This window comes from Selaginella moellendorffii, unplaced genomic scaffold, assembly GCF_000143415.4.
Source record: "Selaginella moellendorffii unplaced genomic scaffold, v1.0 SELMOscaffold_1, whole genome shotgun sequence".
Taxonomy (NCBI): domain Eukaryota; kingdom Viridiplantae; phylum Streptophyta; class Lycopodiopsida; order Selaginellales; family Selaginellaceae; genus Selaginella; species Selaginella moellendorffii.
In genome coordinates this window covers 651,556-667,457 of record NW_003314262.1, presented here as the reverse complement: position 1 = coordinate 667,457, position 15,902 = coordinate 651,556, and the positions used below count along the sequence as shown (strand labels likewise).

General features: G+C 45.1%; 3 protein-coding genes across 3 annotated transcripts; all 3 read left to right on the top strand.

The window, feature by feature from the left end:
- Window positions 1-122: 122 nt before the first annotated feature.
- LOC112349626 (trihelix transcription factor ASIL2-like) lies at window positions 123-1,324 on the top strand. The gene has a single exon (XM_024684369.1). The coding sequence runs from the start codon at window positions 309-311 to the stop codon at window positions 1,266-1,268; it is 960 nt and encodes a 319-aa protein (XP_024540137.1). The 5' UTR covers window positions 123-308; the 3' UTR covers window positions 1,269-1,324.
- Window positions 1,165-3,849, top strand: LOC9629655 (uncharacterized RNA methyltransferase pc1998). The gene is made up of 16 exons (XM_002961811.2): window positions 1,165-1,268; window positions 1,326-1,698; window positions 1,750-1,864; window positions 1,918-2,029; window positions 2,087-2,131; window positions 2,180-2,247; window positions 2,303-2,357; window positions 2,410-2,489; window positions 2,539-2,622; window positions 2,672-2,785; window positions 2,843-2,961; window positions 3,016-3,133; window positions 3,197-3,345; window positions 3,399-3,534; window positions 3,587-3,666; window positions 3,726-3,849. Exons 2-16 carry the CDS (start codon window positions 1,340-1,342, stop codon window positions 3,784-3,786), a joined length of 1,695 nt encoding a protein of 564 aa, XP_002961857.2. The 5' UTR covers window positions 1,165-1,268; window positions 1,326-1,339; the 3' UTR covers window positions 3,787-3,849.
- A 1-nt stretch (window position 3,850) lies between these two features.
- On the top strand, window positions 3,851-5,708 carry LOC9629654 (2-carboxy-1,4-naphthoquinone phytyltransferase, chloroplastic). Its single transcript, XM_002961810.2, has 9 exons — window positions 3,851-4,138; window positions 4,196-4,299; window positions 4,341-4,412; window positions 4,471-4,609; window positions 4,662-4,768; window positions 4,823-4,913; window positions 4,959-4,997; window positions 5,064-5,240; window positions 5,296-5,708. The coding sequence occupies exons 1-9, from the start codon at window positions 3,869-3,871 to the stop codon at window positions 5,395-5,397; spliced, it is 1,101 nt and encodes a 366-aa protein (XP_002961856.2). The 5' UTR covers window positions 3,851-3,868; the 3' UTR covers window positions 5,398-5,708.
- The last annotated feature ends 10,194 nt before the right edge of the window (window positions 5,709-15,902 follow it).

Sequence of the window (15,902 nt, the reverse complement as noted above, 5' to 3'; positions counted from 1 at the left end):
GTGTAAACATCTTTATCAATGTAAAAAAGTGCCGGTTTGTTATGACTTGTCAAGGGGAAAATCGGAAGAATGCCACGTGTTTCTCTTCCTCTTTGGATACATGTCATATGGTCGAGGGTCAAAAACATTGCATGATGGGAGCGAGGAGTAGCTATGGCGAGGAGCGCGCTACGGATGATTGAATCGCGATCTTTCGCTTTCTCGCGACGATCTCCCCTGATCTCCACATTCCTGGTCTTCTTTCTCAGGTAACGCCAAGGCAGGGCGCCGATCTCCTCGCGGAGCGCGGCTCGGAAATCCTAGGGTTTATGGGAATGCGCAGCAGCGGCAAGGAAATGCTGGCCTCCTCGATGCCGCCGGCGGATGAGTGGAGCGATGTAGCGGTCAGCACGCTGCTGGATTGCTACAACGACAAGTACATCGAGCTCAATGGGGGAAGCATTGGCACCAAGGGATGGCAGGACGTGATCTTCAAGCTCAATTCGGTGTGCGCGCAAGGCAAGCCCGTCTACAGCTACCGGAGATGCAAGAACAAGCTGGACGTGATGAAGAGGAGGTTTAAGATTGAGAGAGACCGAAAGGCGACGAATGGAGGGATCTCGGATTGGCCGTGGTTTCAGAAAATGGAGGAGATCGTTGGTCGAAATCCTAGGCTAGGAGCAGCGGCCGCACTTGTTACTGGGACGATTGGAAATCACTTCCACCAGCAGCAGCAGCAAAATCACCACCACCAGCCGCAAACTCATCCTCCTCAAGTCCAACCGTCTACTCTTCCACTACTCCACCATCACCAAGAACCTGACGAGCAAGGTTTGGTTGGAAGTGGAGTTCTCAACTCTAAACAGGACCATCGGTTTGGATCATCGTCGTTGCAAGCCGCTGCGCAGCACGTCCAAGACGAGATATCAGGTGGCCAACTTTTGTCCGACCAGCAGGACGATAACGAGGATGATGACGACGATTGCCAGGCCAGGAATAGCAGCAAAGCGTGCAAGAAGCGGAAAAAGGGTAGCGCCTGCGGTTCTAATCCGTTGCGTCATGCCAAAGAGATTGCTCGCATCGTGACTGAAGCTCTTGAAAGGATGGAACTGAAGAGGCTGGAAGTGATGAGGGAGCTGGAGTTGAAGAGGAATGAAACTCAGCTCCAGATCGCGAGGATGATCGTAGAAAGCAACGCTAGGCTACAGCAGCAGCAGCAACCACAACAACATAATCGCCAGCCTTCGACTTCGTCAGATCCACATTCTTACGTGGAGCAGGAGCACTAAGTAAGATTGGTTTCTTTGTTCTTAGCTTATAGTTCTCAAAAACAAATCTGGTTGCAGCCCTAGTGACTCTCATGGGGGATTGCTGCGCCTGCTATGGAAGCTTGGTTTCTTCGTCAAAATGGAGGATTGGGTTTGTAGTTGCTGCTTCAGGGAAGAAGTCTGTGGAGGTTTCCAGACCACTGACTAGTAGAAAAGCCGCAGGCAAACTCAAGCTTCACAGGACGTGGACTCCCGGGCGGAGAGTAAGCAAGGAAAGATACTTATCAGACAGGAGCATGACAACAGACCAGCGGAGCGAAGGTCGAGAAGAAGATGGAAACCAGAACGAGGAAGCACCAAGTAGTGATGGTGTTCAACTGGGTTTGGAGTTTCCGCAGGAAGAGGAAGAAGTAAAAACGTCTAGCAAGCTAAATTGTCAGCATTTTTCAAGGTACGGTAGCTACACATTGTTTTCAAGTTGAGTTTCTTTTCTCCTTTTAAGGTGTTCCGGTTGTGCGTTTGAAAACGGACTCAACAATCCGCCTGTTTACAACGAAGCTGTCACGTTCTTCCAGAAACGACGAATTGCAAAGCTTCAGCTTATACCCAGTGCTACGGTATGTTGCATCTTGAAAAAGGGCTACTTGACTGTTTTTTAACGCTCTACCAGCACGGATGGAGATGTAGAGCTAAGTTAGCAGTTCGTGGAACGTCTGATGACCCATTTGTTGGACTTTTTGAGGAGCACAGCCACAGTATTGTCGATATTCCTGAATGCCGCGGTAAGCATTCATCTTCGAACTGAATTTCCACTCTTGCAAATGGTGTGTATTGAGCAGCCCACCATCCTTCTATAAACGCAGCGGTTGAGCTTATCAAAGCAGGTGCGTTTTGGTTATGAAGGAAAATTACCACAATCACTTGCGTTGCAGTTATACGAGACGTTGGTGTGCAACCTTACGATGACGAGACGTGCACAGGGCAGCTGCGCTATATCCAGGTTCTCACATACGTCTCCTATTCATTTCACTAAACAAATGCCGCGTTATTTTCAGCTTGTTGTTAACAGCTACGTGACCTCCGTACCTGTTGAGCAGCGGAAGAACACATGTTCGTTCTGAGACCTTTCCAAGTTTTCCAGGCTTTAATTAAATACTTGTAGGCAAAGTGCAGGTGTCCTTGGTTTGGAACAGTCGAGATGAGGATTCTCCAGGAACGGAGCTTCTTCATAAGATGGCCTACGTAATCGTCGTCTCTCGTTTTGCCTTCTTTCTGATCTTGTGTTTTTCAGAGTTTGTGGAGACGGGGTGGACAAGGAAGCCGAAGAGACCTCTTGCATTCAATTTGGGCAAACTTTCAAACAACGCAAACTAACGTGAGTACTTGGAATTCAGGATGCGTAGCTTACTTTTGAGAGTTACCAGATAATCTTGGGACAGAGGTGGAGGCGTTTGTTTGGGCATTCTGAACTCTGGGAGCGTGTTGGAGGTGCGGACGTATGTTACGCTCCCTCCAGCTTTGGGCAAGCAAACTATCAGGTGTGCGCATTGTTTCCGAAAGTAGACAAACGGATTGATGACACATTGAATTTTTAGTCTTTTGAGGACCTTCTACAGAGACTTCAGAGATACGTGAGAAAAGGAAGTGCCGTGGTGGACATGTTTGCTGGTGTTGGCGTCATTGGCTTGAGCTTGGCAGCCACTAGAAAGTGCAGGTGGACACATTTTACCGGTGATGGCTAGCGTCTAATAACCTTGCAACAATGTAGATTTGTCAAGTGCGTCGAGGTGAATAAGCACTGCAAAGAGCCTTTTGAACGTTCTCTTTCGAGATTACCAGCTTCTGTCGACTGCCAAATCAGCTGGCATTGCGCAGATGCAGCAGAGGTTGATTTCACTCTTCTATGCTTTTGTTCATATGTTTTTGACGGTGGTTTTCTGGGATTGCAGGCTCCGATAACGTGGTTGGAAGGTGCAGATGTGGTTGTTGTTGATCCTCCAAGAAAAGGATTGCAGCCCGTGCTTATTGAGGCTCTGAGAACTGCTTCATTGAGAGCGCAAGGCAAAACAAGATCGCCATCTAGAAACGAAATCTATAAGTAAGTTTTTCGTTATCGACAGTAGAATTAGCTGGATGGCAATTTTGTTTCAGAGTTGAGAAACGACCGTGGATGTTGCGAGCGAAAGATGGTGGTGTTCAAAGAGAGGGAGAAACGACTTGGCGAGACGATGATGTATGGCCAGAGCAGTTGATATATGTCAGCTGTGGATGGGATTCATTCAAACAGGTTCTAGTCGCATCTTTCTTCTTCACTTGACGTTCAGGACATTCTTCAACAGGATTGTGAGGCACTGGAAGAGAACGGACATTGGCATTTGGCGAATGCTCATGCTTACAACTTCTTTCCCGGCACTGACAGGTGAATGCCATCTTAAAATTGTCATCGACAGCCATAACATTTTTTGAAACTTTCTGCAGCATTGAGATACTCGCGGTTTTCCGAGCTGGCAAAAGAATGAAGAAGAAAACCAGAGCGTAACTACAATTTGTTTGTGTATTATCACACTTTATCCACGCTAATGTCAAAGTCATTTTAGGTGTTGAGAAGGTAATTCTTGGATATGGCATTGGCTATTGAGCTTGCTCTCTATTGCACGCGGACCTCCGGAAAAAGACTCCAATGCTCCTCGCGCGCTTTTCCCGTCACCAATGTGAGTGCCTCCCGCAAAGCTCGAGTAGCATTTTGCTTCCAAGAAGCGAATTTGAGCCTTCTTACTGAAAGTCGGGAGGAATCTCCGCCCACGGAAAGCATACAAGAGCTGAGCGATTTGCAGCTTCTCTGGAGAGCAGTGAAGCTCCCCATCTATTCAGTCGCGTTGATACCTCTCTCGGTACAGAGTGATTTTATCCAAGCTTTTTGTATTGTTGCCTGAAACTTTTAGTTGCAGGTAGGCTCGGCTACTGCATTTCTCGAGAGTGGAGCGTTTGATGGTGGACAATATTCGTTGTTACTCGTATCGTCAGTGCTCGTCATCACGTGGTTGAATCTAAGGTACTATATGCCAGACAATGTCTGTTCTAAGCTTGTTTCAGCAATGATGCATTCGATGCCGACACTGGTGTGGACAAAAACAAGAAAGAATCAGTTGTGAACATCACTGGAAGGTAACTTCTTACTTCCAGGATCATTTACTAATTAGATCCTTGGTCTTTCGAGAAACAGTCAGCGAGGAGTATTATTAGCGTCGGTCGCTTGCCTCGCGTTTGGTTGTGCGGGACTTCTGAGAGCAGCCTTGGTCGCATCCGATATAAGAGTAGCGTCTCTTCTTGCTGCAGCAATCTCTTGCGGATACATCTATCAGGTACTTGAGATTGACAAAAAACTGGTTTTCACTTTCCTTGTTCTTGCATTAGTGTCCTCCCTTTCGACTGAGCTACAAGGGACTGGGCGAGCCTCTCTGCTTTCTTGCTTTCGGGCCATTTGCAACGACTGCATTTTACCTCAGCCAGTCACACAAAGCGTAAACTTTTCAAAAGCTTTCTCGTCAGTCTTTCAACGAGTCTCCGTTTCGTAGGATTCTTCCTTTAACACCCACACTGTGGGGAGCTTCCGCACTGGTGGGCATCACAACCACGCTCATTCTCTTGTGCAGCCACTTCCATCAGGTACATTGCAAATATTCGTCACTCGTGTTATTCATCCAAGCACAGATCGAAGATGACAAAGCTGTTGGCAAGATCTCTCCACTGGTATGCGAGTTTTACACAAAGAGAGAGTTTTACTGTGCTAATCCATCACTCTGATATCTATGTCAGGTGAGGCTTGGCACGGAGAATGGGTCGAAAGTTGTGACTTTCCTAGTCACTGGGCTGTATACAGGGCTTTGTGCTCTAGCGGCTCTCAAAGCATTGCCTCTGCCGTGTGCGGCTTTGTGCCTGCTCACACTCCCGGTTGGAAAAATGGTTGTGGATTTTGTCTCGTCAAATCATCACGTAAGTATACAGTCTTTTGTGGTTTCGATGGCCAATAACAAGTGATTAATTGCAGGACAAGAAAAAAATATTCCTTGCCAAATACTTTTGTGTTAGGCTTCATATTGCTTTCGGCAGTGCTCTAGTTCTGGGGATGCTCTTACGAGCATGGAGATAGACTTGGTACCTTTTTTTCTCTTGATTCTATGTAAGTTTTTACTCACTTTTCGACTAATGTTTTTGTGATGCCAAGTACCATGTAAGAACTGGGGCCTGATCGAAGCTTCAATTTGGTGGATCATATATCGCTTGAGCTTTGCATCTCCAAGCCGCGGAAAAAGAAAGCATATGCAATGCCTTAACTCACGACCTCTCGCTTACAAAGCGAGCGCACAACCAGTATGCTATGAAAGGCTTAAGCAAGAAGACTGATGATATGGTTTGTTGCAAAGCTAAGACAACAAAGAAATTCACAATAAACCTTTTATCTGGACTGTACAAATGAGGGACAATTCTCTTTTATTTTTGCAAACTTGAAGACATCTTGCATCACAAGGCTCATAAATTTTACCAATTTATCATTTATTTTATGTAAACATTTGTTGGTCGAAATTTTCTATAGATTCCTATATGTTTTTTCATCCTTAAACTCAAAACTCAAATCAATTATTTCCAAAATATTTTTTTTTACATATCTAGGCTTAGTCATAAGTTTTATTTAATAATTTATGAAGCATATATTTAGCTATTGTGAGGGCCAAGTGTACGGCTACAATGCCGTATACTAATATTAGCGTAGTGGATTTTGGTAACCGTCGGATTGATTTCAATCCGGACCACTTGCTCCTGTATATAAGCTAGGGTTTTTGGGCTAATTGAGATGCACATTGCTGTATTCCCTTTCCATATTCCATGCACTCACATTGGTGGAGATGAGGAGCACCTTTAATTGTCCCTGAGGAGTGCTTGGATTTGGGATTTCGGTTTAGATCTAGCTTTTGCATTGTCTAAATCTAGCTTTTTCCATTTCCTTTCTTTTGTTCTTTCCTTTCAGGATTTTGGTTTAGATCTAGCTTTTTGCATTGTCTAGATCTACCATTTCTTTCCAGCTTTTTGTCATTTCTCTTCTTTTGCTCTTTCTTTCTCATTCATTTTCATGGCCGATCCGCAATCTCCTCCTTTGACTCTAGAGCAGCAGTTGGTTCAATTGCTTGATGCTATGCGCTTGCAATTGAACAACCAAACTCAGTTGATGGCGGCGTTCACAGCACATGGTACAACTCCTCCTGCTTTTGGTGCCAATCCTCGCGTTCGGCCGGAGTTCTTTCGTGGGAATCCTGGGGATGATGTGTACCATTGGTTCGATCACTTCACGGTGATTGCCACATATCATTCTTGGGATGATACTCGACATTTGCGTGAGTTCCCCACATGTCTTCAAAGGACGGCATTGCAGTGGTACAATGGATTGAGCGCAGCTACTCGTGGCGATTGGAGTGTTCTTCCGGACGTCTTCAAACGCACCTTCGGACACGCCGACGATTGTGATGATGCCTTCCAACAATTGCATCGTCTTCGCCAAGGGCCATCTGAGTCGGTGATGCAATTTGGCGTTCGTTTCCGAAGTCTTTTGCTTCGTGCGGAGCCAAATATGTCGGAGCGGATCAAGCTAGGAATGCTGTGGCTAGCACTTCGTCAAGATCTTGTCGGACTTGTGCATGCACTTGCTCCTGCCACTCTTGACAATGCTCTTCGCTTGGCACAACGTTATGAGACGTCGCCTCTTCCACTTCTTGCTACACGTCCTTCAGCTCCACTTCCTATGAGTGATGGTCTTGTTCCCATGGAGGTTGATGCTGCTGCTACTCGAGTCCAAGGACAAGGGCGAGGACGTGGTCGTGGCTGTGACGTTCGTTGCTGGGCATGTGATGAAGTTGGTCATACTTATCGGCGTTGTCGGTGCTTTCCGGATTGGCGACCTCCATTTCCTGGGTGGAGCCCTTGGCGTCAGCAACGTCCCGTTGGTGCTGCTGCGGTGGAAGGTTTGGATACCAAGGTGCATTCGGGAAAAGAGGAGTCGCGCGAGTAATGGAGGGACCTTGCGCGAATAAGTTAGTGACCCCTCCATCTTTCTTTCGGGAGTATCATCAAGGGGTTCACTCGGCACCGGTTCATCCAGTGTTTACTTTCCAAGCTCGTTTTTATAACAAGAGGTCTCCTATTCTTCTCTCCATGTTGGTTGATACAGGTTCGAGTTTATCTTCTATTGCTCGACCTGTTGCCACACGTTGTCGTCTACACTTGCGTCGTGCGGCAGATCCAGTTTTCATTCTTTATGGCAACGGCCATACACATGCATGTGCACGAGATGAGGCGGACCTGGTTGTGCGTGTGGGCGATCTCGAGCTTGAGTTGCAGTCATTGCGGGTGGTGCCGAGTCAATCTTTTGACCTCATTCTTGGTATGGATTGGTTGCAGCACAATCATGCCAAGTGTGACTTTGAGGCTTTTCTCCCTTGTCTCATACTTCCTTATGTTTCATCCATTCCTCTCACTTCCGTACCTCTTCGTCCCTCTACTTTTACCTCTGCTTCCATTACTTTTGTTCCCCCATTATTTCCTCTTGTGTTTCCATCTTGTTCTGCTCTTCCCTTTTCCGATCCCTTCGATGATCTTTGTGTTGTAGCTGTTGACCAGCTTATGAAGGAGTATTCTGATCTCTTTGAATTTGACCTATCGTCTGGGGCCAAGATTGCCACACATCATCCCATTCCAACCGGGGATGCTCGTCCAATCAAGGTTCCTGTTCGTCGTCGGTCACCCAAGGAGATCAAGATTTTACGTGCAAACATCAAGGAGATGTTGGAGAAGGGTGTTATTCGGAAGTCGCGGAGTCCTTGGGCATGTGAACCTCATCTTGTGACGAAGCCTGATGGGAGTATTCGTTTCTGCATCGACTATCGTCCGTTAAATGAAGTGACAATCCCGGACATGTACCCTCTTCCTCACACTGCTGATCTCTTGGATCGTCTGGGGCGAAGTCGTTGGTTCACCAAGCTAGATCTTGCTTCTGGGTATTGGCAAGTACCGATGGCTGAAGATGATATTCCTAAGACTGCTTTTCGTACACCATTTGGTTTGTACGAGTTTTTGGTGATGCCGTTTGGTTTGAACAATGCTCCAGCAACTTTTCAGCGGATGATGGACGAGGTTCTTTGCGATATGCCGGAGGTGACGGCTGACTTCATTGATGATGTCTTGATCCACTCGGAGGGGACGTGGGAGGAGCATGTTCGTGATGTTTGTAAAGTGTTGGATCGGCTATGCGACGTTGGTTTAAAGCTGAAGCGGTCGAAGTGCGTGTTTGGGTCCAAGGACACAACTTATCTTGGGTACCGTATTTCTCGTGAGGGTTTGCAAGTTGATCCTGACAAACTTGTGGCTGTTCTAAAGTTCCCTACTCCGAAGTGTGTGAATGATGTGCAGCACTTTTTGGGTAAGGTGCAGTATCTCGGTCGTTTTGTGGATCATCTTTCCGATCGCACTATACCATTGCGAGCGTTGCTGAAGTCATCAACGTCATCTTTCATCTGGTCTCCCGATTGTGAGCGGGCGTTCGTGAATCTCAAAGAGCTATTGACGACTCCTCCGATTTTGGCATATCCTGACTACACTCGACCTTTTATTTTGCGCGTGGATGCTTCTGACATTGGTCTTGGAGGTGTGTTGATGCAAGAGAGCTCGAGTGTGCCTGGTCAGCGCCATCCCATTGCATACATAAGCCGTAAATTCAACCAGTGGAGATAAACTACTCCACGACGGAGAAGGAGTGTTTAGCAGCGGTCTGGGGTTTCGAGAAACTTCATGCCTATCTACATGGTTCTCGGACGTTACTTGAAGGTGACCATGCTGCTGTTACTTCATTATTGAAGTGGAAGAACCTGGTTGGTCGTACGGCTCGATGGGCTTTGAAGCTTCAGATATATGATTTCGATGTTGTTCATCGCCCAGGGAGTTCTATGGCTGATGCTGATGCCCTCTCTCGAGCTCCTCTTCCTTCTCCACTCACTTCTCATGTTTCTGACGAACCTGTTGTTCTAGCATCTGTGGATTTTCTAGATGAAGATTCTATGCCGTCGGCAGTTGCTGTCCTTGACGTTCAGTGTCCACAGGGCGTAGAGCAAGATCTACCTTCTCTGGATGAGGTTCGCGAGGCTCAAAAGATTGAGCCGTGGATTCGAAGGCTTCGAGATGGGTTTGAGAATCCTGCATCACTTGCTGATGACTTGCCTTTTCGGCATTTACATTCTCAATATCGCCTTGAAGATGGCCTTCTTTATTTTGTAGGGACGGATCTTGATGCTCATTTACGGCTGGTGGTGCCTTCGGTGTTTATTCCGCGGTTTCTCCATGCCTACCATGATTCTCCTATTCTAGGTGGGCATATGGGACACCGTCGTGTCACCGAGAAGCTGCGCAGATCTTTCTATTGGCCAGAGATGTGACGTGATATTCTCCGGTATGTGCGTAGCTGCGTTTGGTGCCAAGCTCGTAATACTCCCCCTTGTGCTGCGGAAGGACGGTTGGAGTCAATTGTAGTTTCTCGTCCGTTTGAGTTGGTGGCGTTTGATCTTATGGGACCTTTTCCGCAATCGACTGCTGGCAATGAGTATGTTATTATTACTTCTGACTACTTGACTCGTTGGGTGGAAGTTGGTACTCTTGCTAGTGCCTCTGCAACTGCTGTTGGATACTTCCTCCTCAATCGAGTGGTGTTCCAGCATTCTTGTCCAGAACGGATTCTTTCGGATAATGGTCCTGCATTTATGGCTGAGGTATTTCATGTTTTGACATCTCGGTTGGGGATACGCCACACTTTTACGAGTGCTTATCATCGACAATCAGATGGTCTGGTGGAATGGCTCGTTCGGACATTCAAAGGGATGATTGCGAAGTATATGAACTTTCAACATTCGGATTGGGATGGTTATTTGCTGTCTCTTCGGTATGCTTATGTCACAGGGGTGCAGAGTTCTGTTGGTGCTTCACCATATAAACTTCTATATGGTCATGATCCAATATTACCAACAGAGCTGGGTTTACCTTCGCGATTGCCACGAGCCCCTGATGCTAGGTCATGGGATCAATATTTGACAAGCATTCTTCCACTTGTCCGAGCAGAGTCTGCTGAACACTTAGGCCGCATACAAGTGGGACAACAACGGCATTACAATTCCCATCATCGTCCACCAGTGGAGTACAAAGTGGATGATTTGGTGTTAGTCCGTTTTCCCCATCTTACGGTACGTGGTTTATCTAAGGGGCTCCTTGCGCAGTGGAAAGGACCGTATCAGGTGTTGCGGCAAGTTGGACCACAAGTTTATGAGGTTCGGCATGATGTTCACCAAGCCGATCCTCCGGAGATTGTGCATGTGCAGCGGTTAAAACGCTTCATACAAAGGGATCAAGAGCAGTTAATACCGTCTACAGATCCACCGATGCCTCCTCCTGATGTTCCTCCAGATCTCGGCCCATCTACAAGAGAACCCTGACGGCCTTCCATTATTCCAAGAGGAGGGGATGATGTGAGGGCCAAGTGTACGGCTACGATGCCGTATACTAATATTAGCGTAGTGGATTTTGGTAGCCGTCGGATTGGTTTCAATCCGGACCACTCGCTCCTGTATATAAGCTAGGGTTTTTGGGCTAATTGAGATGCACATTGCTCTATTCCCTTTCCATATTCCATGCACTCACACTATGAATTTAATTTAATAACTAAGAATTCTATATATAAATTAGTAATTACCTAGTCAATATTGAGCAATTAGCAAAGACTTTCAATATCAATATTTCTAAAACTTTGAGAGCTTTAATACATTAGTTTTTACCATTAAATTCACTAAATATTTTATTTAAGTATTTTAAAAAGCATCTATAATAGGTGTAAAGGATTAAACTCAATGGATATATAGAAAAAATAGTTAACAAGGATTTTCTAGTGATGTTGACTGATGTTATCAACAAGACTCTAATCTTTTGTTAAAACTTTTAGTCAATATAGTCAATTTTAACTATCAATATAGTGAACCAATGCTTCATATTCAGGGAAGAAACAATCATTGTCATGATAATTATAAAACTAAAAAACTTTATAATTTCTTCACCCACCCATTCTTTTCTTTAATAATTATGTGTAATCATGTTTTTGATATATTAAATAAGGCTATACATCAGCTTTTTTTCTCCACATTATAATGGATTAGGGCACCATTTCTTTTGCCCTAAATTGAGCACACACTATGTTATGGCTTAAAAAAATTTCCTTAGTGATCATTTCCCATATGCTATAGAGATTGTGATGAAGTACTTAAATTTGGTAAAGTTGTTTTTTCTAAAAGAGGAGGACATCATTTTAGTTTTAGTTTTAAAAAAGCCCTTATTCATTCAAATCGTGGCAAAAGTAATTACTATAGTGTTTTCTATGCCATATCCCATTAAAACTTCATTTGTTGAGAGAGTGATTATTAAAAAGGAGCTACTAAAGATATCAATTAGTGCATACCACATCAAGTCAAAAAGTCTCATAAAGTTCCTATATAGATCCACAAAGATTTAAAGATTTTTAAGTTTCAATATCTATATTCATTTGTTGAAAGAGTAATCACTAAAAGAAGCTTCTAGGGCTATCAATTAGTGCATATTACATCAAGTTGAGAAGTCTCCACTGATCGTATTAGATATAGCTTAAAGTTCTCCATATAAATCCACAAAGATTTAAAAAATTTCAAGTTTAGTATACATTCACTTTTCGTTATGATGAATTAGCTCCAAATTAGACAATAAAGATTTTCAAGTTTCAATATCTACATTCACTTTTCGTTGTGATGAACTTACTCCAAAATTGGATAAGAGGCCTCTATAAGCTCCTAAATTTTGACTTCCCATGAAGTCATATATCCTAGTACTATTCAAACCTAAAAATGTTTAAATCTCAAGTATCCCAAGATCCTTAACGAATTTGGAAAAGGGGTGCATTTTGTTTATGGGCACTTTCCCTTTATATTTGAATTATTTTTAAGTCATTCCCTTCGATTGTTTATAATCTATCAGGCTTCTTTACAAGTTCATGCCCTCATGAACGGAAGCTAAAAGCTATAGCTTTTCTAAGAGCCCCACTCTCTTGACACTTTACCTCTCAAGTCAAACCCAGTTAGAGCAAATTAAACCTACTAGATGTCAATTAATGTGTGATGTGATTCCCTTATCCAACCAACAAAGTTGAACTCGAAACCCAATGATATTTAACCCCAAATATCCTAAGACCCTTAACTAATTAGAAAAAGGGATGTACTTTTATTCATGAGCTATTTTATTCTATATTTAAACCATTATGAATTGACTCTTAAATCATTCCTTTTAAATATTTATAGCCTTCTCCAAGTTTAGTAGAAATATCAAGGCAACACTTGCCTATTTCAAAGCAAGTAGCTATTGCTTTGAAACACTAAGCATCTGGGGATATATGGCAAATGATTGATAATGCATTTAGAGTGGCTTTATGCACTACTCAAGCTTGTCTATGCTATTTTAGCTATGCATTGCTTGAGCATGAAGGACTACTAATCCATTAGCCAGATAAGGAGGAAATGAATAAAGTTATAACAAGATTTTAGAGATTGCATGGATTCCTAAATTATTGTGGTGCAATAGATTGCACTCACATTGCAATTGAACTCCCAAGATCAAAGGATGCAATAGATTGGTATGCTAAGGCAAAAAAGTATTACTCGATGGTAGTTCAAGGCATGGTTCCAGATAGACGAGTTTGAAATTCTAGTGGTTTGAAGAAGGTATGGATTGAGAACAAGTGTTTATATGGTTTAGTATACCATACAAAGTTTTGGGATATTCTATAATATATCATTGATGATGGAGGATATGATTGTGCTTTATTGGTTTTGGTCCCATATCCAAACAGGTTTCATGGCAAAGAGCAATACAACTTCCTTCATTGTTTTACAAGAATTGTTGTTAAGCAATCTTTTGAAATTTTGAAAAGGCAATGAAAATTACTAGCTCATAAGGGATTTGGAACCTATCATTCTTTGTAATCATCAAGTTATATAGCATACAGCATGCCATGATGTTGTTCACGAGGATGCCTAGATGTCCTCATAGAGGATTTTAACCCTAACAAATTTAAACATAATGCAAGCTACTTTCCATAAAAGTCTCTTCATTCAGCTAAAGATGGTATAGCATTGAGAGACACCATTGAAAAGTTTGTAGAGAGCTTAGAGTGACAATACTATTGTATTTTATTCAATACAATGTTTTTGAACCCCCTCTAATATCAAATGTAAGCTCCTAAATTTAAACTTCCCAATAAGTCACATATCCCAATGTTATTCAAACATGTTTGCAACCTTATATATTCCACTATAGGTCATAAATATCAGCTATATATTCTGACAATTCTAAGGCTTTATAGCAGGTGTAATGAAATAGTCACAATTAAGCTTGTAAGTAAACCTTGTGGTGTTCAACGTCAATACATGTGGTAACGTGAGCAAGAGCATTCCTTATGGTAGTAGTGAGGCAAATGAGATCTCTCCCTGTAGTACCTTCTAAGATTTGTCATGGCTGTCACCCCTTTATAGAGAGTAGTGGGGTGATCTACAAAAGTAGTCCCTGTAATCCCTGTCTCGGTCTCTCTCACAGTGTTGTGGACCATAATCTGATGGCCGAGATCTTGGAGGAGCTGTGATGAAATTAGAAGAAATATTAGAATAGAATTGCAAGAGTTCCACCATGGCTGTGATAAAGATGTTCACTGGAAGATCCACCACATTTGTGCTGATCTTGCCAAGTTTCAAGGATGTCAATGACTTACTATTCGCGATAATATGTGCCAAGTCAGAAAGACTTGAAAGATCCAAGCCAATGAGGAAGAAACTGAGAACTTCTCACTAACTCATGGAGCCACATCATCCTCAATCATGCTCTCTTCCAAATAGAGAACTTGTAAAGATCCATGATAAAGGTAAAATAAAAAACAATGCCAACATAATGTAAGCGACTAAATTTTCCATTTTACTTTAGTCACTTAACCACACCTCTGACCACTTCGAGGAGTCTCATTCACAACCTCCATCAGTCCAATTCAGGACTTGGGACTTGCTAGCCCCAAGAATGGCATCCATGCCACTCCACACTTGCACCTGGTCCAAGTGCTCCACGTGTCCGGTCCCGAGACCGACACCCAAAGGTACCACTGACATCTCGGCCCGTTACGCTAAGGCCATGCCCATTCACCTTTGCTGCACTAGTGGTTCAACACCACTTGCATCACCACCTCGTCTCTCCAAGACTTGGCCATGTGTCCACGAGTGGTCATCCTAGATCCACTCCTTAGCATCCTTAGGATGCCCACAGACCTGGGGAATTGCCTTCCCCAAAGTCCCTTTGTCAGTTCCTACCAAGTCCCTTTTTGCCCCTGGCCGTGTTTGCCAACACTGCCACTGGATCGAGGCCCACAGGCCCGACCACTAAGTCCCACGGTCCTCTGGGACTTCCTCACCACATGACTGTGTCCTTGGTCACTACCCCAGAGGGCTGCTCCTCTTCCTTTCCACAGTCTGGGCCTTTGGGACAACATTTCGGAACACCGTGGCCTTACGCGAGCCACCTGGGTACTCTCCCCACCTATCGCCTTTAGGTGCTCTAGCCATGGGCTTAGAGCGAGGTTCCATTGAGCCACGCTTGGTATCCAAGTAGGTAGTGCCACCCACACTTGGACTGGGAGCATCGGCCAGTCGATCTCCCGGGGGAACTAGAGCCGGCTCTTGAACACTTCACCAAGCTACCCCGCTTGTCGGTCCGTGTTCACTCTAGTCTTGGACTTCCCAGTGGGCAGCTCATCACCCAACACTGGGTCCGGCCTTCCTGGGCCAAACTGGCCTTTCCTGGCCAAACTGGCTCCACTGCAGTCCTCCCCCTTACTATACTTTTGGAGCTCACCAAACCCCCCAGGGTCTGGGAGACGAACGCTTTGGGCTTTCACCCTCTCAGGCTCCGGACTCGGACTCGGACTCGGGCTCGGGCTCGGTCTTGGCCTCGGCCTCGGTCTCGGTCTCGGTCCCGGTCTCGGTCCCGGTCTCGGTCTCGACTTCGGACTCCATCTCGGACTCCATCTTGGGTCCATCTCGGGTCCACCTCGGACTCCATCTCGGACTCCATCTCGGACTCCATCTCGGACTCCATCTCGGACTCCATCTCGGACTCCATCTCGGGTCCATCTCGGGTCCATCTCGGACTCCATCTCGGACTCCATCTCGGGTCCATCTCGGACTCCATTTCGGGTCCATCTCGGGTCCACCTCGGACTCCATCTCGGACTCCATCTCGGACTCCATCTCGGGTCCATCTCGGACTCCATCTCGGACTCCATCTCGGGTCCATCTCGGGTCCACCTCGGACTCCATCTCGGGTCCATCTCGGACTCCATTTCGGGTCCATCTCGGGTCCACCTCGGACTCCATCTCGGGTCCATCTCGGACTCCATCTCGGACTCCATTTCGGGTCCATCTCGGGTCCACCTCGGACTCCATCTCGGACTCCATCTCGGGTCCATCTCGGACTCCACTTCGGACTCCAACTCGAGTCCATCTCGGACACTCCC